Source organism: Haliaeetus albicilla, chromosome 1 (assembly GCF_947461875.1).
Source record: "Haliaeetus albicilla chromosome 1, bHalAlb1.1, whole genome shotgun sequence".
Taxonomy (NCBI): Eukaryota; Metazoa; Chordata; class Aves; order Accipitriformes; family Accipitridae; genus Haliaeetus; species Haliaeetus albicilla.
In genome coordinates this window covers 68,622,234-68,647,924 of record NC_091483.1, presented here as the reverse complement: position 1 = coordinate 68,647,924, position 25,691 = coordinate 68,622,234, and the positions used below count along the sequence as shown (strand labels likewise).

The 25,691-nt window shown below is 39.9% G+C and overlaps 1 protein-coding gene across 1 annotated transcript in view; it reads right to left on the bottom strand.

Annotated features, from left to right (window-relative positions):
- FBXL5 (F-box and leucine rich repeat protein 5) overlaps positions 1-21,691 on the bottom strand; it is a 37,093-nt gene extending 15,402 nt beyond the window's left edge. Inside the window, exons 1-5 of the mRNA XM_069793343.1 lie at positions 21,513-21,691; positions 7,831-8,046; positions 5,911-6,006; positions 4,918-5,101; positions 2,387-2,569 (exon numbers count right to left, since the gene is read on the bottom strand). Of these exons, the coding sequence (XP_069649444.1) occupies positions 2,387-2,569; positions 4,918-5,101; positions 5,911-6,006; positions 7,831-8,046; positions 21,513-21,647 (814 nt within the window). The 5' untranslated portion in view covers positions 21,648-21,691. The remainder of the gene's footprint in view (positions 1-2,386; positions 2,570-4,917; positions 5,102-5,910; positions 6,007-7,830; positions 8,047-21,512) is intronic.
- Positions 21,692-25,691: the final 4,000 nt, after the last annotated feature.

Here is a 25,691-nt window from a genome sequence, read left to right as displayed (position 1 = left end):
GCATCCCCCAAAAAAGAAGGAGAAAAAAAAAAGACAGACAAACTTCTCATCACTGCAGAAAAAAAGCAATGATAAATTCTCAGTATACTGTGACCTGACCTAAAGATATAAATGAATTTTGCATTCATCTCAACTAAGGTTGGACTGAACCTTGAGATAATTCTTGTTTGATCTATATTTTAAAGCTTCAAAAGATCGCTAGAACAGTTTCAGTATCATTACAGAACTCACAGCCTATTATGCTATTCTGATACATGCCTGTTGTCTTTATTTTCTTAGCAGGGACCAATATGATTGCAAAAATAACAGAAACCATTATGGAGTATTTGGACTGTGTAGGTGCTGAAGTTCTTTCTGGCAGATAAATTAACCATCAACTTTTAGTATAACACATTTCCATTTTCCTCTGGAATCTCACAAATGTACAGCCAACCAGAACATATTTCATTAGCCTGTTTTTAGTCACTGCACATGACAACTCCAGGATCAAGAAATCCAAGTTCCAGAAGTAGCCTACTTACAACAGCCATAGAATACTTGATTATAACATACATATGACTCAAATCAGTAAACAATCATTTTTTAGAACATCTGGATAAACACGAATATCAGCAACAGCTGCACTTTTTTAGCTAGTAGGGCATCCCCTCTCCCCAAGGGTTATTGCACAGGCATTAATTTACTTCTAGTTTGGTTATATTGTAGTGTTGGGCTCCGTATAAGCAGGTCTGCTGCCTCCCTGAGTGTAGACACGCTTAAACCAGAAACACCTTATTGTAATATCTCACTAGTGGGGGATCCTACTATCCCCAAAGCAAGAGCAAGCCCTGTTGAGTAGTATCTAAAGGAACAAGGTTTCTTATATAAGCAACACAGTGACAATGACATCCTGATCAACCAACTATGAAGCAAAAGGTTTCAGTAACATTTCTCACCTTCTTTAACCCATCTTTATATTACATAAAAAGCCTCAGAAGCCCTCTCTGTATTAGAAGAAAAAAAAGTTAAAAATTTAACTAAGTCTGTAGTTTTATGTTCTTTTTTTTCCCCCTCTGGCAGTAAATCCCATTTGAGAAGCTTTCACCCAGTTCAGAGCACTTCTGCACAAACAACTGTAGTAGTACGGACAGTACGTCCTGAGACTAGCTTCCTGTTGTGCCAAAACCAGGTTTAGGACTAAGTCCTTTTAAGCAGTTGCCAATTATCTTTTTTGCGTAGCACTGAATTATCAAGACAACTAGATGAAAATAAAAATTTAACAATTTGAACTCTGAAACCTCTCCTCTCCACCCAGTCATCTGCAGCTCAGGGGCCAAACTAATTTTCAGTAAGATTTATCCAACCAAAAAAACCTAATTCAGACCCAAAAGCCATTTAACTCCTCTCTGCCTTGCACAGATATTAGAAGCCATAAAGGTCCAGCCAGAAAGAAGTTTTTAGCTTCTATGCATCTCAAAATTTAAATTATATATTGTTAGTGTTCTCTCTTAAAATCTTAAAGGCACATAAAATACAGCTTATTAAACAGCATAGACTGTCTCCTTTTTACTCAGCGACACTGACATGGCAGCAATTGTGAAGCCTGCAATGCCATATTCCAGTGATTGTTTAATACTCACATAAATATGGACAAATACAAACAAATATTTAAAGCTGCAAACATACTCTTATGACTTGTAACTGGCCTCACTGGAATACAGACTATTTTGTCTATTTGAACAGGTACTTTTGCAAAGGTTACACTTCTCAATAGGAAATTTTAATTAACAGGAGAGTTTGAGGAACAGAAGTTATTAAAAAACCAGTTAGTCCTTACTGCAGAAGAAGTTATTGAAGTAATAAATCTAAAGAATCAACACTAACATTCATACAGTTTGAATATAAAAAGTAAGAACAGATTGTGAGGAAATGTTAGAACTCCATTTGTTTTAAACTTCCATCCTGCTGTTATGTATTCTATTTCTACCTCATAACCTAATGAAATAAAAATTTTACTGATACAGGTGTAACAGCAGCATTTATAATTCAAATCCCCTTAGATTCTTAAATCATTATTAAGATGTTGTATTAGTGAATATACTTGTTAGCATTCATACAAGCAAACAAACCTCAGTAAAATCAACAGTTCGTATACAAGACCTACTCATCACTTACAACCAAGACAACTTTTACTTTCTTAATTCTACAAGATGGAAGTCTGTTTGGGGGATTTTTAACATTTAACCAAGTTTCAGGGCACCATCCTTGCCAGAAGGGTACACCCTTCCAACATGCTCAGCTGTTCGGTTCATTGTACATGACAGTCTATACTAAAACATTCTCTTTTATAGACTTAGAAATTCTGATAATTGACATGCTTTCAAAGGAAGAATTAAATTTAACTTACCTCTGGCCCAGCGAACAGGGTAGAGATGTTTCCAGAGAGATCCAGTTTTAGCCAACTGTGACCATTCAGTGCTTACTTGACTACACTGACATAACTCTTGGGGGTTAAGGTAACTGAAAATGGTCAGCATGACTTCAGGAGGAAGATTAGTAATATTTGTGGTGTGCCCTGTTACTTCGGTTTCTGAAATATAGAAAGTGTGTGTTAAGTGAAGCACAGCCTCAGAGCTTTAAATAATAGTAGTGGAATTCACATTTTTACTAGGGCAATGAAAAAATAGTGTCTGAAAAAATTTTAAACAATTGTTTGACAAAAAGAGTTGAAAAAAAGAACCGGTACTGCTTTGGCTTTAAGAAGCTTTCACTGTAATAACACCTTAAACAACAAAAACCCCCAAACAAAACAAACAAAAACCCCCAAACAAAACAAACAAAAACCAGCTCAGTTTTGTTTACCATTTTCTCAACTGGTTAGTTTTTTCCAACCCTGACTCCCCAAAGGTCCAAAAAAGCCCTGGACAAAAGTAAACTGCTGCTACTCAACCACAGCAAGATGAAAGCTGCTGTAGATGAAATGCTTTAAAAAAATACCTTCTGTCATTGATGATATATATACCTGCTTTGTCACATTCCCAAGGAAACAGTACTAGCACACATAATTTACCAGCTGGGACCACTCTCACTGAAAGCACTCAACCTCTTGACTGGGACACAGCAAGAAATCCATGCTTAACTCTTTGCAGCTGTCTCATTTTATTTCTAGCTTTAACTGCTAGCATAGACAATGAATTTTAACTTCTGAATGGTGACAAGCCATTCAGGTTGTAAAGTAATAGTAAATATTATGTTAGAGACTAAAATTTGACCACTGTAATTAATACTTCAATGGACAGCAGCAGAAAACATGTCCAATAGCTCTCCCTTATCACCATAGTACAGAGAGCTGCAAACTATATAAAATAACAAATTCAGTGCTTTGATTAGTGGGCTTTTTGCTGTTTTAAGAGAATTTTTAATGCTTTAAGGACAATTTACTTGAGAAAAAAAATATTTCTAAAATAGTTTTCAGGAGTACTTAGAAATAGCGGGTTTCACAAATTAGTAGGTATTTACTTTTAAAATTAGGACACAAAGTATATAAGACCTAACAGCGAGACAAGCATCAGGTTTCTTTTTGCAAATAAGCTTCAAGAGTGAGCATAATGTGAACTTTACCCTGTGATAATCTATTGCTACTTCAAAAAAAATATAACTGAACACAGTTTCACTTGATGAATCAATATATTTATTCATACACCTGGCAAGTCACTTCAGGTAAACTACAGAGAATGTCACACTAAAATGCAGTTAAAACTGCACAGGACTGCAAGCTGTGTTATTTTCTTCCTTTTTTAAAAAATGGATGCAGGACACATACTTCCCACTCCCTAAAGTCTAGAACACAACCATTGCAGAACTACTACTGTCCCAAAACTGCTATTCCAGCTAGACTTAACAGCATATAATGCCATAAGGCTAATTCTGTCACATTCATCTGTTCAGACTCAGTATTTCACACCATGGACCATGATCTTTTCTGAAGGCTTCACCTGGAGGGCAAAAAAATGACCAGTTCAGTAGTTCAGAGAAGTCAAGTTTCATCAAAAAAATCTGACTACAGAGTAGTTTTTCAAGTTTTTCTAATGAGAGCACCACATCTTACCAACACCACAAAGTCAGTTCATGAAGGCTTGCTCTACTTAGTTTCACACCCCAGTATTACACTTCTGGTACATTAATTCCCCTTCTTTGGGGCATCAACTCTTCTTTGTTAGTTAAGAGTGAAAACTGTAAACACGGGCAACTTAGGCTGATTCAACAGTCATAAAACAAGCCTGAAGTGAACTTTAGTAGTTATCCATTTATTCAAAGTTTCATCAGGAAAGGTAGTTACAGATGAACGCAAATTAAATAACTACTTTCAGAATGCACGTTTCATCTGACCTCCTCACACGCTGCATGGATTCACTCCCTTGCATTACTCCATACACACAGTTTCTTCCTTTCCGATTCCTGAGAGGCCCAGGGAAGTTAGGTAGCGCAGCTGGGGGAAGGCGAGTAGCTTTTAATTTGAAATATTGTCAGTTGGCTAACTATTCTGTGTTATTAAACCATCAACAGAAAAGCTTAAAAGCGGTCCTGAAAACCAAGAATTAAATGCAGGGTCTGCAAATAGAAAATGTAATTTCAATGGGAAGTATGAAATTAGAAGTAAATTATAATTTCTGCCTATTTTATCAAATATTACCATAGGAGAGAAAGGAGAGGAAGAAGGTTGAGGACAGGTAAACAGTGAAGTACTATCTACATTACAACCTGCCAAGAAGCCTGTATCAAACAGTAAAGTTCCTGAAGCTTCAAAACTGAAGAAATTCCCATTTTATAAAAACTATTTTATCTGCCTGCACATACCTCAAGTTATGTCATTGGTGTGGCTTTTTTAGATAAAAATTACAGGTTGAAAATTACTTTAACTTTAATTAGATGCTTCACCTTGATCTGCCTTCTCGTCCACAGAATACTTAAAGACCTTCTGAAGCTCTTCTGCTTGATTCCACTTACTAAGACCTCTGAATTCTGCAGCCTCCTTCTGTGAGCAGTGCTGTGCAATTACTTTCTTCTTAATATCTTTCAATTCTTCATAAGTAAAGTATTCCATCAACATTGGCTGAAAAACCTAAAGCAAAAGAAAAAGGAAAAAAGAAGTCCGGTGCTGACAGATAGTCAATAATGCTACACAGACCTACCAACATAGAATTTCCTGTTTCAAATTCTCTCCAAGTAAAATATGTCATACATTAAGTGAACCTAAGGACAGGACCATGGAAGTTTTGAGTTCTGATCCTCTGCTTGCCAATGGAACACTGCACAATCTCAGGCAAGCCGATTAACTCTTTTCCCCAACAGAAAAGGGAAGTGATTAAAGTTGCTTAAACTATATAACTTGTTGAGGTACTCACACAGAAGGCAAAGTGGCAAGAAGAAAAACATAAGAAAAGATTTCTCTTGGACAGACTACAGAAGATTTACTCTCTCCAGAAGATGCTTCCCAGTTTTTGGATACCCATAAATCATCAGACTGGCAGTACTAGTCTACATTTCAAATATAGGTCAGAGGCTGTTTGGGAGTGTCAGTTTGAGTCATCAAGCACTGGTTTACAGGACTTTTCTTCCTTTAAGTTTTGCTAGACGTCCCCTTAAATAACTACCTGCTGCAAACAAATCCCAGCCCTAGTGGACTTCTGTTATCAATTTTTCAAATCACCAGAACTTCATCATAAATTTTCAATATATTCACTATTTCAGAGTGTGTCACTTTGCAGTCAGAGAACAGAACAATGACACCACAGTCCTGAATGCAAATTGGCATAGTAATAAAAACAGAGAATTGTGAAAAAAACTGAAACTCTAAGCCCTTTGTCTCTGTTCAGTCATTCCAAACCCCAAGAAAGATCAGCATAATATTTGAGGGAAATTTTTACCTACCTCCTCTTCCTCTTTCATATGAGGAAGGAAATCCCTGGTAAAGGCTTCCAATCTCTCCTTCAGCTGTTTCGCATAGTTTAGCTGTTCATATTCATTCTAAGAAGAAAACAAAAAATTAACTATTACCTAATCTTGTCCATTCTTTCAAGGATTGAACTGTTAAATAAACCAGTGTTTCAAAGTAAAGCCCATTATGTCTTCCCCATGCATGCAGCATGTTTGCTCTATTTCATGGTAAGAAAGTGTTCACTTACAAAGTTTCATGACACGCTGACAGTCTGTACTGGCCTGTTACTAGGCAGAACAAAGTATCCCCTTCCTGTCTAATTCCAATTTATTTTGTTATCATAGATATGAATTAACTTGTCTAATCACATTTTTACTTTGGAGCAAAGACTGAAGTCTGCCAATCTACAGTCTCACCCAAGTTCAAAGTAGTAAGAGTACTCTAAGTATATGCATGTTTTGCATAAGAATTACTCTAGGATACAGCAGTTCCACTTCATCTTTTAGCTGCATACATTTTACGTTAGTTATTCTACAATTATAGCTTCCCAATTATAATCAGAATTTATAGTCAGACATGCTCTATAGATACTTATTTGAGAGTTCGTTCAATTTCCAAAGTAGAGATGTAACTGACTTCTAAATGTTAAAGCTAGACTAACCTCACCTATCAATTTGTTAGCTTGTTCTCTGTGCCAGTAATAAGAAGCTGGTTCTGAAGTCTGCCCAGTAATTGCAACATACTGAAGTTCCTCCTAGCTCTTACAGTAAATGTTGTAAGTTTTTCTTTTCAAACTTCTATAACATCAAGAAACCCTGACTATTACAGAAAAAAGCTTAAGCCATCAGTTTAAATTAAACTAACCACACTCTCAAAAAGTTAAACAGTTAACGTATCTAAAGAGAGCTAGAGAAATCAGTTTTTCCACACTTAGAAGTGAAGTAACAGAATAACACTAGCATCCTATCAGAGAAGGTATAACACAAAGCCAAGTGTTAAATTTCCCCTCTCCTTCACTTTCCTTCATTTTCCAATTCATTAATGGAAACAAGACAAATTTTAAAGTTTGATATGCACAGGGAAAAAACACCTATTTGCAGGATTCCCAGGTTAAATATAGATAATAATGATAGTAAAATGGAATCAATCAACTGCATATTTAGTATTTTTCTTACTGAAAATATGGACCATGTGTACTAGAAATGTATTATGGGACGTCAAATTATTACTGGAGACTATAGTTCTTAGAGTGCAGGAAGGGGAGTTGGGTACTCCAGAGGAAAGACAGAATTCAAGTTAAATTCTTCTCCAGTAGAACTGTACGACTTTTAAGTTGTGAAAAAGCCAGCTGGAGAAATAACATTTAGAGTTTCTTGAGGACTGGAACATTAACAGCATTACTGAGCAACAGATTACTGGAAGGAGTACATGACTCACTAACAGAATAAAACAATGCTGCTTTTTGTTTTTTTTAAAGTCTGGTAATCATCTCCATTTGTGACAATAATACAATGCTATGTGCCACAAAAAAAGATACTCAGGGTTTCCTAACAAATTAATAAAACACATTATTTCTATACTCAGAAACTGTTTTGATCACTTAGCAGAGAAGTCTTTGTATCTGAGACTTCCACACTGTCTCTCCAAAACACCTCCAAATATGCAGTGATGGACTTCTGTCACAAAATACACCTCTGAAAAGAATTTTTACCAGAAATTCAGTAACTGTGATGAACCGCAGAAGAATTTGTGTTTCAGACTGGAAAGTTTTCACTACTGTATCAAGAAACCACAAATGTTTCTTCTTCCTCCTTAGTTTATTTGTAGAGAGTATTAAGAAAAGTTGAGGTAAACTAATACGTAATCACAGCACGTTTTCATTAGGACACAAGTCCTTCTTATAGTCTACTTACCTTTACATTCTTTAACCCTTTCTCAAAGAGGCTAAGCATCTCGGAGAGTTTGTTGTCCGAGTGCACATTATACACTGTCCGGCTACGTTGCTGAAGTAAACCAATGATACACTCATTTTCAATCTGCTCGTGCATTTTAAATTCCTTGAATGTGGCATAAAGAGACTGCAGAAGAGCCCGAAAATCATTGTTGTTGGAAAAGTTGGTCTTGGAAAGCTAGAAGAAAGAAAATCTCATTAAAAAAATAAATCAATGAAAATCATGTCGCAGTCAAGTTAAATCCTTAGAACAGGTACTAGCGCCAGTTATTCACTGCCCCTATTACTTACAACATAAAAGCTGAAAAACTTCAGTTTTATACAGAAAACTGGCAAAAATAAAAATTGAATTTGCACTTAGAGCAACTCGCTTCAAAGACATCAAAAATTAGAGTAATGAATGCTTTTAATTTCAATCTTCAAGTGCAATAGATAAAAATCAGAGATTCAAGTGCATAAATAGGAATATACAAACTAGTCTTCTATTTGAATAGTAACTTTCTCATAATTTATCTAATTGGTGCATTAAAATATAATTTAATACAACTTCTTCCAGAAATGGGCAGAATATTGGCATTTGAATACTACAGACTAACATTTACATAATATCCCTATTAATATGACTTTTGAAATTATTTACCAAATTCATAATTATTTTACCTTCACAACTGACTTGCCATTTGATTTTTATTTGCTAACAGGAACTGACACAAATTCTATATAAAACCCTCAAACTTGTTTTAAAACTTTCAAAAACTCATTATTCATGGTCATTTCATGTATACGTTTCCTCTTACAGTTCATTAAAACAGTAAGCCATTCATACTCGAATTCTGTTAACTCCCCAATATAAGTTAGCAGAGCAGTTTTACTACAATGTTGTGTTTTGTAAATGAAGGGATTTAACTGCACAATTCTCTCATTTCCAGTGGCAACTATGTAACTGCATTTTCCATCACAGGCTCTGAAGAAAAAATGAAGCTATAAATTTTAGAAATATTGCAAAGAACTAATGATATTAAACTACAGAAGTTCAACAAAGCATAATATATACAATAATGTGCATTATAAAGAAAAGCATGTTACATTTAATCACACAAATTCTGAATGCAAATGTCTCATTCCACATGAATGAACTTCGCTTAAGAAAACCAGAAAGTAGTATGATAACGTTTTAAAGGAAGATCATCCTTGAGAGAACAATGCAGTTATAGCATTAGCTTTAAGAAGCCAGTAAAATCAAAGTTGTATTTAAGCAACGTAAACCAATCTTGTGAAACACTAAGATAAACAAATGGAGAACAACTTCCTGGTAGAAATCAATGCAATCTCCCCAGGACAGCAGATAACTGAAAGGCTTAGCCAGTTTCCCAGACCTACATTTTAGTTCATACTAAGAAGCCATTATCAAATGGCCCTGAGCCTACCTTTAGGGACATACTATCCACAAGGAACGCCGAGTCCTACCAAGTGAATACAAACTATACTAGCTGTTGGAAAAGGCTTCCAATGGACTGAGAACCAACAAATCAAGACAGCACAAAGTTCCAGGTAACACAGTAGTGCCATTTTTACGTGTGTACAAACAGCTACCACTAGCAACAATACATTTTAAAACTGCATCTTCCTTCAGTGAATGTAGGAAAACAGTATTTTTTCCATTTTTATGTTTTATTCCACATGCAGCTTCAAGAATCATAGCCTAAAGCAGTATACAATAGCAAGCACTCTAAAAATAAAAATATTTTAATTTAATTCACAATTAAGGCACTGGAATATTCAAAAGTGGTTTAGTTTACAAAGATTCTGCAATCTAATGGGTTTACTAGAAATGGGAATCTGAGACATGTATGTTCATACATAAGTCTTAGATACATCAAAAACAATCATAAACTGAGATACCTAAAACTTCTATAATTTAAAAAAACCCAAATGTACTTATTCATTCCGACATTGCATTGCCACTTCCTGGCAACCACTAGCAACGCAACTGAAACACACTGGACATCTGCCAAGTACTTATGAAACTCCAAGTCAGCTGTGCATACTGTACATTACATACTGTACATATAAGCAAAACGACTGTCATTATGGAAAAACAAATTTACTTAGCCTCAGCAGAGACAGAAAACAGGGCAAAGTTGGGGGGGGGGGGTAGGGAGCAGGAGGAGTCCAGTATCTTTTAGACCAACTACTGATGGGTCAGAAAAAACCCCTATGTTTGTGATGCACTGTATTAGGAACTGAGGCATGAATTGTTACATACATATCACAAACGGGAAATCACTCCAAAGACCATTTCTATCCTACACTAAGCTCAGAGAATGCAATATACCAAGCAGTAGTACTAGATGAAACAAAAGGCTGGAATTTCCACACTGAAAAGCAAAGTCTGAACAAGCACAGGAGATGGGTGCAGAAATACCTCTTCAGGTGAGCCTCCTCACCTCCAGACATTTGTGATTCAGATCTCAATAATGGTGAAGTTTGGTTTCTAATGTAGCATTTCTCTTGATCAATGATGTCTCAAAATTGTTCATTCTACCCATAAGGATCCACAATACCTGAAGTCAGTCCCCAAAGACCCTTTTCCCCTAAAATCCCGTTTGCTCCCAAATGCTTCGCATTTTGATTCACATAAAAATGTAAACAAGACTGCTAAAGTGTGTAACAGGAAGCTTAGACAAAACTACTGTATTTTGCTGTTGGGTAAAAAAAAAAAAAAAAAAAATCACAAAATTGGTTCCAATACAAAATAGCATCTTCTCATCCTCCTGACTCAAAGTCTTTTCAGGATTCAAAAACTTATGTTGAACCCACCTATTATCATCCACAAATCTGGAATAAATAACAAATCCATTTGTGAATGCAGTTGAAGAAGTCCTGTTATAAATGTTACAGAAGTCACTGCACATGAAACGCTTGCATATTCACCTCTGCTACTGAGGCTTCCAGCAGATATCCAAGAGATTAGGAACTATGGAGAGGATATTAAAGTTTAATGACTGTACTTGAATCGGCAATCGGTACATTAAAAAGGTCAGCCGAAGCTGAGGAAAACTGGCTTTTTAAAGGACAGGTAGCCTAGCAACAAAGTCACTCGGTCAGATCTGTAATTTCATTACCAGGACTGATGGAAGTCTTATGATGGGGGACCAATACTATTAACAGACAGCAGCTGCTCCACTCCGAGGTCCACTTTTCACCAGCTCTACGCAAGGAAAACTAGTGCAGGAGGTTAGCAGCGCAAAAAGAAAACCAGCACCCCCCAAACTCGGATGGAAAATCCCAAGAGAATGGCAAGGGGGAGGAAATGCTTTGTACTGAGGATATTTGCTGACTGGTCAAATATATAAAGCACATGCGATCCCTGAGCAGCCTTGCAACACACCACACTAAACCGATTATCACAGCAACAGGTGTTACAGATACTGGGGAGCTTTGTGGACTTTTGAAGATATTACATTTAAACAATTCCAAGTTACAGCACAACTGGTTTTGTGTTTGGAATGCACACTCTAACTGAAAAGGGGTACGACAAGAGAAACAGTCCTGGTGCTTCCTGAAGCCTCATGAAATTTAAGTTACACATAATCCAAACAGCCTGAGCAACAGGCCGAACAACAGTCAGTCAATCACACTGCAAATTCTGTCTGAAAAAACTTCAGACACCTTTAGCTGATGCAGGCATACTCTAGAAGTAGCCAGGAGCTATTAAACTCAGTATTAACTTTATTAAACCCTTAAACAAACAAGAAAAAAAACCCCACACCAAAACAAAACACCAAACACCACATCAAATTAATCTCATGTAAACAAAAGAAGGCACATCAATAATCGAAGGCACATCAATAATCCAAGGGCCACTGTGGTGCCAGCAGTGAAGTAAAGCACAAGGTCACAAAATATACCCAATCTATTCCAAGTAACAGCATGACAAGGAGATAGTCATGCTAACCTAAGACTGCTGTTCTCTAAAGTTCTTCATACTTAAGTGGTCAATTTAGGTGGTTTGCAGTATACAATATTTCAGTCTTGATTTTAAGTAAAAATTGGAAACACCAATTTTTCATCACAGTTATGTAAACTAGTATCAGGATTATTAAGAAGAAGAGGTTGAATCAATGGCAGAAAACTTCAAAGATCAGATAATTCCACCCTCCCATTGCAGGAAAAAATAGTAACTCTGAATTCAGAATTCACTTCATGGACATCTTTTTTTTTTTAAACCTTAAATTACACAACTAAAGAATAGCTACGCTTGAAAAGTCTTTGTAGCTCAGACAATCACATACCAGTTTTAGGTGAGTCACCAACTCCACTGGACTACAACAGAGCCATTAACATGGTCAAGATGAACATACGGACACATAGCAAAAACATCCTTACTCTAAGCTATTATTTCATTTCTGTGCTTCAAGAACAAGATGACAATACCAGCAAGATTAACAGTAATTGCTATTTATACAGTGCTGCATGTTCATTACATTCAACTGAATGTAAATCTACATTCAACTCTTGCATCTCCTTTGCAGCTTTCGTGCTTTCATGAAAAAAAATGAAACTTTGTCAGATGAAGACACAGATACTTCTATCCAAAATGTTGTTAATAAATAAGAAAGCTCAAGACTGCTAATTAAATCACCAAACAAAACACAGTATTACTTGGTTTCTGGAAGTGTTTTACATATATGCCAATATGGAAAAATGTCTTCCTAGAAGAAAAACACCGTTAATATTCTGAAAATGTTAGTTTACAGTGAGTAAACTGAAACAGTTATTTCAAAAATACATTTAGTGAGTGGAAAGTTGTGCTGCTTCCTTAAAAATATCCAAGCATACTATTAACTGACAAGAAAAAAGTAGCAAACAGGAATAAAGAAAAAGAAGCACGCTGCTCTTATCAGACTACCACAGCAATAAGCAAAGTCTATGCCGTGTGCTAACTTTCCCAGTTACAGCTATCTCTCTACTCCCAACTACAAGCTGGAAAACAACAAAAATTAGGAAAGAGAACAGGAAAGAGAAAATTGATTTTTCCACTCTGCCCAAATATTTCATGAATTTAGAATGAAATAATTACTCAAGGTTAAAGAAGTCAAAAGTGGATACAAATTCACAAACTGCTTTATTTCAAATGAGGGTTTCCCCATCAGCACCTCTAACTTTTAAACAACCACTACCCCTAAAAATTCAGTCTGGAATCTAAAAAAAAAATATTGAAGGCAATTTTTCTTCCTTTTCATGTATCATGACAACTAACATTTTTGATAGGTCATTCGTATATATTCTGCTTTCCACACATGACCATTGTGCTCGTTACGACCTATATAAGCAGCTGATTTCCACCGCAGGTGACACAGATATAATACTCCTGATGATCAGTGCAGACTAGCATTCTACTACTAGTTAACTCAGCAGATTTAAAACTCATTAAAAAAATAGTAAAATCTTTTTCATTATGGAGCTGGCAGACCGCTTTGGTTAAATAAACCTAACATTTTTAGAATAGAATAGCACCAAGAAAAAAAAAAAAGCAGCATGGCATTACTAGTCAGCTACTTTTCACTCTTACATTTTTAGGTATTATCACTTCACATATGCAATAGTACTAAAATTCAAAGGACAGGAACTTGGACTCTGCAGAGATATTATATCAATTTTATGAGCAAGAAAATGGAGGGACAAAGACCATAACAAGGTGTGCTTGTGTCAACACCAAGAGCATGTGGCTTCATGTTATACTTAATCTGCTGTAAATTAGGGGCGTGGGGATGGAGGAGGAAACACCCAGAAGCAGCAGCCCTGCCCCTGCTTCCAGCTGTACATTCCTACCACTTCCCTGGAATAGGCTCTAGCAATTATGCAGCTGCAAGATGAACCCATTTGGTGTACTGACCCAGCAAGAAGTTGTGCCTTTTCAGTGGGTTCATTTTTCACCTGGTCAGTGCGCTAGTCTGACAGACAGCCTGCAGCGACACCCAGTTACATGCAACATCTCACTTAGGAATCCACAACAAGAATTTCAGTTTATTTCTTCCCCAAGGAAGAACTATAGTGCCAAGATAGCCTAGTAAAAAGGATGACTGTCCTCTCAGTGTCACCTGCTCCTTGGCTTATCTTTATGTAGAGGTATATGAGGTGAACAGTAAGAGAATTAGCTAAACTACTTCATGCTCCAGCTATTCAGATGTATGAAGCCTTACTCAGAGGAGTTACACAGGTTTTCTACCCTGGGTGCTTTTCTTGGCTGTGGGTGAACCCAAAATAATAGTAATTACTACGGCAGGCAGGACAAGATCTGGCAGAACTCAACAAGAAATGCAAAACTTTAAAATGCCCGTCTGTCTTCTCTATACAATCCTGTCCTCTATGTAATCTTGTCAGTTGTTTTGCAACTTAACTAAAATCTTGAAATAGCCCTTAAAAAAAAAACCAAACAAACAAAAAACCAAACCACAAACGCTATAGTAACTCAAAGATTAAGACAGACAAAATTATTTTGTTTTTCAAAGAGCACAGGCAGCAGAGCAGGTAAAAACTTGTACTCTCTATCTCTATATTTTGACAGGCTAAGATCAAGCTGATAAATGCCAAGCATAAGAGCACAGTGGAGGTGGAAATGCTGTATTTTCATTTTTATTGGGGTCTTTCATATCACTCTCTTGCACTACATAAACAGTCAATTTTGCCTAATGAACACCTGTAGATCAGTTTTTGAATCATGAAGGGCTTTTCACAAAGAGATACAAATAACAATATGGGACTGACTGCACCAAGATTTTCAGTGATGCAATTGCTATGAGTGTCAGACCCCATTGGGGACTGTAGCAGACAGCACAGCTCAGCAAGCAGTGGTAAAATCAGCCAAGACTCCTCCACTACATGGTTTCCACAAGCAAAAGTCTACCAGGGATGAAGGGACACAAACATGAAAAAACATGAAAGAAAAAACATGAAAGAAAAATCTTGTAAGGATATAAAATACAAGGGCTTCAAACAAAAGCATGATGAACGCTTGCAGTGATGCTGTTATTTAGGTACCTGTGTCACAGCATTTCTTATATGCATTGTAGATGCTGTAGAAGGCAGCTTTCCTGTCTTATATCCTCACAGAGATAGATTTCTGTGAAAACCTGGCCTTTTGGCCTTCTGTGAAGACACCATCTGAACTCCCAAGAGTGAACTAACAGCAGCCTCAAGGTTCCTCTCCACTCTCCCACTGCAGTAACTCACAAACAGCAAAAATGCTTCTGCCCCTCTGCACCAGTCTCACTGCAATTTCCTAACACAATTGAAGGTGGGCACTGGAAAAATTCACCAATCCAGCTTAATCCATCTTGAGTACTAACTGCAAAAACAAATAAAAAGCTCAAGAATTACAACTTATACTCTATTTAATCAGTTAAAGCATATCCTAGGATAGCTGCACAAAACCTGTATGAACACTGATACACACTAATTACAGTCTCTAGCTTTTTAGAAGGCATCGGTTCCTCTGGGATTTTTTTGTGCCAAAGAGTAGGAGAGAATAAATTGTCGTTGCTTAAAGCAGAGAAGGGCAAAGGTGAGTTATTACTGCTCTGCAGAGCAGGCTGGAAGAGAGGACAAAAGATCAGAGCAACATGCGATGGGTGAACAGAAAACTTTTTTCCTACAATCTGAGGGCAAAAATAGGTGCTAAGCAATTACCTGGAAAAAAAAAATCTGCTACTGTGTCTAGCATAAGAAAATACCCTCAGGTTTTTCTCATGAAGGCAAAAAAGAGACACAAAAGGGCAAAGCATCTGACAGGTAAGAAAAAAACAGGTGTTTTGCTAGACAAAAAAATAAAGAAATGGTGAGAAGGTTCAAGGTGGCAACAAGAGCTAAGTGTGTCCTGAAAAAAGGACTGAAATTGCTACGCAGGTCTGAAGAGCCTCACTTAAATGCCAAACAGGTTTTATCGCTGTTATCCCCCACTTCAGACCTCCTTTGGCACTTTACTTAAATGCATTTGCTTTAAAAAGTAGATATTTAAAACACATTGTCACTTCCAGAGCCATCTTCAAAATATTCTTCTGCATGAAAAATTAATTCAAAGCTGGCATTTCCCAATAGGTATAGCAAAAAGTTACTCAACTATTCGGCATCCAGAAGCTGAGATGGAAAGACGACTGGTAGAGTCTCTGATGCAATAGTCAGAGGCATGGACAGCAAATTGCTCACCTAACTCTGGATGCTAATGAGGAGGTTTAATTTCCTTCCATCAAGAAGGAAGGAATTTCCTTCCATCTTCTGCCTGCAGTGATAGTGTAGCCCATCGTTTACAGACTTATTAACACTAAGCATCCTAAGTAGCTGTTTATTCATTCTAAACATAGGTGAAGGCAAGTGCTCAATGCTACAGAATGTTAATTGGCAATAACCAGATGCCATGAATTTCAAAATCAACACACACATTTGAAGCAGTGGAAAATGAATGGCAGTGTACCAAAATACTGAAAAGGTATTTCAAAAGTAGCACATAAGCTTTACCAACATTTGTTGATTAGAAACAGAAAGAGACTTATCTTCATGGAACAGTCATTATCTGTTCCCAAGGAAAATAGAAAGCCAGTGTTGATAATTTGTCTAGTTTTTTTGTATTTCAGTCCTCCTCGCTGCCACAAAAAGCGTAATCCTAATGTGGTCATACAATTCCCTGCCCAATGCTTTACAACATCAATACAACTTAATTCAGGAGTATTTTTCACTCCTAAAATGGTTCATCTGCAATATCCTTACTGTAAGAACATCACAAATTTAACACATGAAAACACTTCATTCTCTTCAGCAGAGGCCAAAGCTTGCAAGGAAGAGAAACAACTGAAGTGCAATAGAAGACCATGGAAATAGACACAGAGGTTAAAAAGAAATGCGAGTTATCAAAAAAAAATCATTATTAGAAAATAAAGAGAGGAACTTTTTAGCTATATGGAAGTTTTGAAAAGAATCGTACAAAAATAACCAAGAATTTATCACTGCAGGTAAGTAGAACAGAACACCATTTAGACTTCAAACAAGGAGGACAGAGGACAAAAACAGCAAAAGAGTCTACATATACTTAGATAAAAGAAGAAAAGGGATAATTTAAGTCAACTATTTAAGAGGAAAGGCAGAGATGACAACAGCAAAATTAAATGTCTTCTCCGCTCAAGTCTTCATAAGGAAATTAATTAGGAAAAATATTTATGGCAATTAATTTTTAACAAGGAGTCAGAAGTGTAGGCTAGAAAAGAAAAACGCTAGTTAAATATTTATACAAGTTCAATGCATTCAAGTCAGCAGAACATGACAAAATTGATCCAAATTTCCTGGAAGAACTAGCCAAAGTAATTACTGAACCATGAGAAATAACTGCAGAGATCTTTTGTAGAAAGGCAAGATCACAGAAGACTGAAGTCAGGCAAACAGAAGAAGGACCTTAGATGTTTTTGATCAAACACCCAAAGGTTTCACAATAAAGCTGAGCTATTAAAGCAGCTGTTTACTCCTGCAATGGTTAGCCTGTTCCCTCCTCCCATGCTGTCAACGTGGTTCTGGAGCTTGTTTGACCTCTTAGTGAGCCAGTTTTACTGAATCACCTTTCGCTTCAGTGCACTAGATGAACTAGCTGCTCGTCAAGGGGCCAGACAAGCACAGAGGATATCATCAAGAATTAACCCTTCCAGCAGCAGCTAGTTGTTAGATCCACTCAGTCACACTATGAAGTCTCACACTCGTTTTGAGAGGCAGAAAGACATGAGAACAAGTCATCAATCACTGGTAACTGCATTACAGCATTCAAAGCACAACTGGTTTTCCTATTCCTTTTCCTAAAGCAGGCTAAATTTGCTGGGTAATTCTCTAACACAAAGATTTGAAAACATATTCTTCAGCTGCAGTAAATCTACAAGACCACAGGAAGTTTGAAATCCCATACAGCAATACCAGGTGTCTTGTCTCTGGGGAAGGCCCAGGCAAAATTTAATCACAGTGTGTATCTAGACCAGAGTCTGCTACTTGAGTAACCGTGATCCTGAAGCTAATGAAGTAACCATCGCCCAGCACAGATTTGTTTAGAAAAAAGGATCCAATTTCCTTTTGATAAGATAACCAAACTACTTAAGATGATGATACATGTTACAGATCATGATTTCTCTAGGGTTTTTTATACTGTTTTGCCTTACAGCAAACCAATACAGTCTACAGGAAATCGCAGGGTAGCTCAAGCACTTGCAAATAGTGCTCTCAAGCTGTAGCTACCAATGCCTCCAGCCTAACCACAATGGGATTTTCAGTACAGGATCAGTTGAAATCTGTGCTGCCTCATGACAGATACGGTATTTTCGGCCACAGCTGGGAAAGCTGGTAATACACGAGTGGCACATTCTCGAGTGCGGGAAACAATATCATAATGCGACAACAGAAATGGTCTCTATGGGATATTGACATGCTGACTTGGACAAGTGCATACTTTTACATATAGGATAGAAGTCTGATGACAAATATGAAAGGCAATTTGAGTACCAGTCCTCAGAGAGGCATGGGATTACAGAGAAGCACAAAGAGAGTACAGTGCTGTTAAAAAAAAAAAAAGATTGCAGAATAACATATCCAAACCACATCTGCTCTACTCAACATCAGCAGTGTCCCATTTTGCACAACAGATTTGAGGAAAACATACACATAATTAGGCTGAGGTTTCACAGTAGCTTAAGCCAATCCAGTTGCAGGCTGTCACGGTCCCACCCTCTGCCTCACATTGGCTTCAGCACTCATCTGACCAGTGCTTGCTGGCAGCACATCAGCAGAAAAACTGCCCCGCTTCAGAAAAAAAATGTTTTCTGCCAGCTTAGAGCCTTTGTGAGTCACTTCAAGTGCTGATGGGAGCAAGAAAGGCATGCAGTCATAACAGCGGCAGTCAGATAGCTTAGACTGTTACAGAACGGCAGCTCAGTCCTGACAAAAGCAACAAGTACCCTGAGGTACAGAAAGCATGACCTATGTGATGAAGTAGAATCAATCAGTTTGCTTAGGCCAGAAAACAGATAACTAAAATGGAGGACACAGCTACAATTTGCAAACCGGCACAAGATCTTTCTGAAAACGAAGAATGGTTCACTAGAGAGAGAAAAACAGAATCTGCTCTATTTGTAGCAAAGATGACGTCAGGCATTAGGAAAAGCATTTTAACTATAAAGACTGTCTGCTGTAGCACTCCACCACCTACAGGGGGATACATCCTCTGAGGACTTGAAGCATCTACTTATCTTCAGAGTAGGTGATAGATTTGAGAACTTTGTGGGTTTCCTTACAAAACAGAATTTTATTTATTCTTATTGTCCAAGACACTTGTGTACAACGCAGGTAAAAATGCCATTTAAGAATGCAGCAAATGTATGGCGAGATCTCTGCTAGCAACAGTTAAAAAAAGAAGTAGGATAACTTTCCTAATGCACCAAACAAATGTCTGATTCACTGTTCCATCTCACATCAAGTCCTGGAAGAACAAAACAAGCTGTGTCTCTCTGTCCTACAGGATTATTTAAGTACCTGCATACTTTACCCCTCAGTAACATTACAGCTGTTCCCCTGAAAAGCAAAGCACAGATGCACCTATTTCACCCTCACTAACATTTGCTGGAATTTACTAAATTCAGCTGCTATCAGACAACTCTATTACAGCATACAGGGAACATGAGGACCAGCAGGTAATATGTAATTCACAGAATTGAAGACCCCTCAAGGACAAACTAAATTTATAAAGAGCATGGCTTTACAGATTATAATTGCCATGTAAGCAGAACTACAGTCTTATCCAATTACAGCATATCAGACAAGAAGAAAAGTCAAACAGTGCAGAGTTTTTTCTGATGCAAAGCTAGCATTACTCTAATGCAAAGGTCATAGGCCAGGCACAGTCTCCAAGTTCTCAAACAGGGTTAAAGGATGCAAGATTGAATACTTAAAAGCACCATTCATTCATGCTTGCACTTCAAAAGAAAAAGGAAGCAAGCAAATGCCTGTAGAAAAATTTTTAGAAAAAAAGAGATTATGTTCATTGCAAACTGGATAGTTTTAAGCAAATTTGCCAGTATTTAGGAAAGCCAACCATTCCTGCCCAGGCAGTTTTACTTCTATCAAGTCACAGTAAATTTGGTCAAAACTTTGTGGGAGGCTCAATAAAAGTGACAGAAATCCCTCTCAGAAGAAAACTCAAATGTCTACTGTATCTGGAGGTTCAAACAAAACCTGTTCAGCTGCTGTCAACAATATGCTAATACTGCTGCTGGGGGCCAGGGGGAGAAGAGTCCCAGGTGGTTGCTTCCCTTCATCTTAAATCCACTCTGTTAAGATATTACAAGTTTTCACGCCACCACAGATTAAAAATAAAGTTAACTGTGAACGTACTCACAAATAAAAGGCAAAGTGAAATTACTCAAGGTCTCGCCTCCTCCTCCCCCCAGACCCTCTGCTCAGCCTGCTCAGTTAGCTAACCCAGCAAAAAACAACTCACGTTTTCTTTACCCGATTAGCAAATTGCACAGGCTCACACGAAGGGATCTATCTGGTGAGCCCCAGAGCAGTACAAGGTGGCATGTGGAAAAGAGGGGAAGGAAGCGAGAACTCCCCCATCCTGTTGGCAGCAGTAAGGTATTATACGGTCTCTCACGTAACTTCATCCTCCTTTTAAATGTCTGTTAGCCAGTCTGGTTCTCCAAACACCATTTATGCCCAGAGATGGGAGGCACTACTTCTTTCGGTATGAGTGCTGGCTTTGAAATATTTACCTGAAACCCTTCCATTACACTCAAAGCTGCCGCAGCGAAATTTGCCTTTCAGGTGACACATCAGCCTTGATTACTAACTACCCCGCTGCAAGAATAAAAAGCTACTGTCGTCCACGAGTAAAATTATAGGTCTTTAAAATAAAAAAACCTACCTAGGGTATCTTTAAGCTACTCGCCCACCGAACGCTGCGCATAAAAACGCAACCACAGCCGCCTGCAGACTCCTAGCGAGCACTCTGCGCAGCACCGGTAACTTGCGGGGCACCGGTTAATTAACAAAAACCGACGGGGCTCGCTGCCTGCCTTCCCCCCCCCCGCACTACGGCCTCTCCGGGGCCCACTCGCGGCCCCGCGCCCTACCGGGGGTGGCTGCTCCGCCGCGGCCGGCCCCGGCGCCCGCTCCCCAGACCCGGGGCAGCAAGTCCGGGGGTGGGGGGGGAGGCGACCGCCCGCGCCCCCCACCCCCACCCGGCCGCGGCCCGCCGAGAGGGAAGGCGGCGGGGAGGCGTGGCGCCCGCGGGGCAGCGCCGCTCCTCCGGGCCGAAGGGAGCGGGACGCCCCGCCGGGGGGGCCGGCGCGCAGCCCGGCAGAGCCGCTGGGGCGGGGGACGCGAGCGGAGCCCCGGCCCGGCTCGGAAGGGGGCCGAGCGGGGCGCGGGGCGCGGCGGGGAAGGCGGCACCACCAGCCCCGCCGCCCGCGGCGGGAAGGGCCGGGGCGCCCCGCGGCAGCGGTGAGGAGAAGTTGCCGCCGGGGCCGGGGCCGGGGCGGCGGGGCGCTGACAGCAGCGCGCTGCCGGAATCCCCCCCTCCCGCCTCGGGGGAGCGGGGCGGAGGCCGCCCCCGCCCGCTACCTTGTCGCAGTAGAGCCCGACGAGCTGCTTCATCCGCCAGTGCGGAGCCGAGAAGACGTCCACCTCCTCGGGGAAAGGAGCCATGTTCTCCCCATAGAGCCCCGGCGCTGGCGGCGCTAACGGCGGCGGTAACATCCGCTCCGCGCATGCGCGGCGCGCCGCGGAGTGCGCCCCGCCGGCCCCGGCGCCACGTGACCGCGGCCGCCCCGCGGGCGCCGCCGCCCGGCCCGACACCGGGCGCATGCGCAGTTTGCCCCGCCCCTTCCCGCCGGGACCGGGCGGCGGGGGGGGGGGAGGATGGCGGCTTGCCCTCACTCCCCCCCCCCCCCTTTCCCCTCAGAGGAGCGGGGCTGCGGCGGGCTGCTGGGCTGACGGCCCCTCAGCGGTGGTGGCGGGGGGGGGGGGCTGACTGCCGCCTGCCGGGCTCCAGCGCAGCGTGGCCGCTCCGCGGTTGTACGCTCAGAGCTCAGAGGCCAGGCCTGCAAAATGCGGGGGGAGGGGGCCGGGCGGGGGTTCGGCTGACCAGAGCTGCGGGAGCGGCTCCTGAGACCGGCGGGCTGCCGCGGCACGGCCGCTGTCCCGTGGTAGCGGGTCTCCAGGCCCGCCGGGTAGCCTGGCACGCTGGGAGCACAGCAGTTTTTATGCCTTTAATTAAGTCGGAAGGAATTAAAAACTGCGTCGTGCGTTTACGTGAAGTAAAGAAAACTCGCTTCGCCCAAATACTGAGGAGATGACGACATAGGAATGAAGAGGGTGTCTGCAGAGGAACGGGTGTTTATGAGGCAAGACCTATGATGTGTCCCAAACCGGGCCGTAGCGGGTTCTCTGCGCTCACCTTTTTGCAGCATTTGTGCTAAATAAGCGGAGTTAAGTGCACCGTTTGTGTAACATCCAAGAGAAAAGGAATGGGAACACCTGCCTTTGATACTCTTCTGCCCATGCAACGTTTCAAAAAAAAGTAGGAATGCAGCAGAACTGAGATTACACCTCAGTTTGACAAAAGGCGTAACTGTCAGTCAGCATGGCAATGTGTAGTAAAACTGTCGACCAGCATGGCAACGTGTAGTAAATGTCCCAGAAATGCATTGTCAAACATACAATAAATGCAGCAGACCTTTCTGACTGAAAACTATTACTGTACCAAATCTATGTTGCAGATACTAAATAGGTCAAAAGGTAGCTAGTTTATAGATGTGAGCAGTTACTTGTGAACAGCTTGAAATATTTCGAGCAAAGGCACGCATACATTTTTAGTCCAGTATTCCTCAACGTACTAATGCTTGGCAATAAAATGCAAAATTATTGCTGGTAAAAGTAGTAGATATTGAACTGAGGAGGCGGAATCATGTGATGAGGGTTATCTAGATCACGCTGTGCACAATAATCTTTTTATCTCTTTATCTAAGGAAATGAGGCTTAAGCAATTGCTGTCTTGGGCGTTTCCTTTTCCATTCATCCTTTCCACCTCCAGGGACTTTTGAACATGCTGGCCTACTTAATCATATTTGCAAGTATGTACGAATCTTGGAAGGTTAACATCGTACAACTTTGGGGGAAAAAAGCAGTTACACATGAGAGAAGAAAAGGAAGGCAAAGCACAGGTGTTATGCAGCTGGCCAGCCAGCACATGGTTGTATTTACTGCTTGGCTAGTAAGCACGGCTCTGGCTTTGAGCTTGTGCATTTCTTGCACAGAGAGTGTATCATAGCAAACAAGGGAGCAGGCGAGACCTTGGGTTACTGCTTTACATAGAATTATGCACCAAAGAGACAAACCCTCAAGAAACAATGTTTAGTGAAGTTCGTTATTTCAACACTTAGAGAGGAGGTTGTTAATATGAGCAGTTCCAAGGTCCTATTTCCAGGCCTAAAGCATGAAGTTGTACAGAATTGGTGTTATTCTGCCAGCAGTTCATGCCAGAATAATAATAGAGGGTTAATGTTCCCACCTGTTACATCTTCCTTCTGCTGGAAGTTACCACTCCCACCTGGTAGAAATAATAAGAGAGAACATGTCTGTTCCTCGTCTTCCAGGGCTTCAGAATATAAACATAAGCTTAATTTTGTGGCCGTTTGAGTTAATATTCAGTTTGTGAACTAGAGTATCTCCAGAGCTGATATGCTGCTGATTTTGCTCACTGTTTCATGGGCTGTGACGTCTTCTAGGAGAGAGCAGCAGAGAGCGAGGGGCAGTGATCTGCATCCAGCATGAATTGCCAGAGCTTGGGAGGCAAGATGGAGAGCCAGTTCCTGGCAGTGAAGTACAATACTACAAGAGACGGTGCCTGATAGTGGGATTAAAATATTGAATCTTCCATGGACAAGTTTAAAGGGAGACTTGGTCGTGTTCTACAAGAATTTACACAGAGAGAAGATTTCTGAGGGTAGATTCTTCATTACTGTAACAGAAGAAGACATCATGAGATCCAATGACTGGAATCTAAAGGTAGACAAGTTCAGGCCAGAGCTAAGGCTATCAAACTATTGGAAGAATTTCCCTGGAGGTGTGTTAGTTTAGCCATCACATGAAGTATTTAAATAAAAACTAAGAACATAAATTAAAAATGGCTGTGCTGAGCCAGATCAGAGGCCCTTCTGGCCCTATGTTGTATTTCTAGAAGTAGCCAGTGAGGAAAGCGAGCTCGATAGAGGATGAGATGGGGATCCCAGCAGTTTTTGGACTCACTTCTATTCCCTCTGGGATGTTGTGACGGGTTGTCTCTTTTTTGGAGAACACCACTGAGCAGCACCCACATCTTCCTGAAGCTGATGAGTCCTAACCTGGCGTGTTCTTGGAGAAAAGCCATTCCTAGACTCAGTATCCATCTTTATGTCTTTTTAACTTATACTGTGTATTTTAAGCATAAGTTTGAGTCTTGATGCAAAAATTGGTGACAATTTCTGCCCTGTTCTGTATAGAAGATCACATCAGTGATGACTCTAGTTTCTGTTAGTCCTGAAATTACTAAGCAAAATTTGGTTGCAGCAAAGTTGATAATAAATAAAAAAATCATTGACTTCCATGGATTATTGACTCTCTAATCCTGAATCCAAAGCAGTGACTTGAAATCATTTGATTAACATGTTGGTGCCCGATCAGCATGGCCAGGTTTCAGAGAGGTAACTGAAGTACAGCATTTGCTGTGTCTCCACCGTATCAAGCACAACATTGCACATCCGTTTCTGGGTAAATCTGGCTTTCCTGAAGACTCTGCTGCAGGTAACAAACCAACTGGTTATCTTTCTGTCATCACATTTACAAGAGAAATTCATCATCAACAGTTTACTTGATGATGAGCAAGATTTTGCCTTCAGCAAAATCCATCAGCTGAGCGCCAGTGCATCAATGTAAGCATGACACTATATAAAGTACATCAATAAAAAAGATGGATATATTCACTGAGGCATGGAGACTTTTTAATAGAAAAAGAACCAGCATGTTCCTCAGAAATGTGAGTCAATAGATAAATTACTCGAAGCTTGAAAATTTTATTTTTTTTTTAAAAGGTAAAAAAGTAGTGTGGTTGTATTTGCAGCAGTGTACACCACAGAATGTTTACACTGAAGATTAGATTAATTGATACCATTTGATGATCTAACAAAGTACTTAGGGAAAAGAAGCTGTAAGGAGAATAAGAGTAAACAGACGTCGAAGAGATTTCTTCGGTGCACAAGTATGTCTTAATCCTTTTGGTTCTCGTTATGATTGATTTCTGCCTGCAAGGCGGTTTTGTTCATGAAGAAGACTTTAAAACACATATCATCGCACCAAAATGTTGCTGTCAGTATCCCGGGAAGAGGTGGAAAAAGAGCTGACTAATTTTATCCCATGTGTGATACAAGATCACCTGAGAATTTGGGTATTTATGCGATCATTGCTTTACCGGCATATTTTAATTTTTTTTTTCCTGATGAGTATTTCAGCATTTTTTTCAGCCATTAGAGAAATACATGCAAAAAGTATAGCCCTTTTAAAGCGAAAAGAAACTGCTTTAAAACATGTTGCTTGCAAGCACTTATGATGTTTTAGGAAGGTGTAGCATAGCAATGAGTATTAAGCGAACCTAAGGCATCATAAATACTGAAGTGGTAAGGGTTTTTTCCCTCCCTCTTACTGAAATATATTGTAATTCTTCCCAGTTACCACCAGGTGGCAATATCACGACTTTAAAAGTCCTGT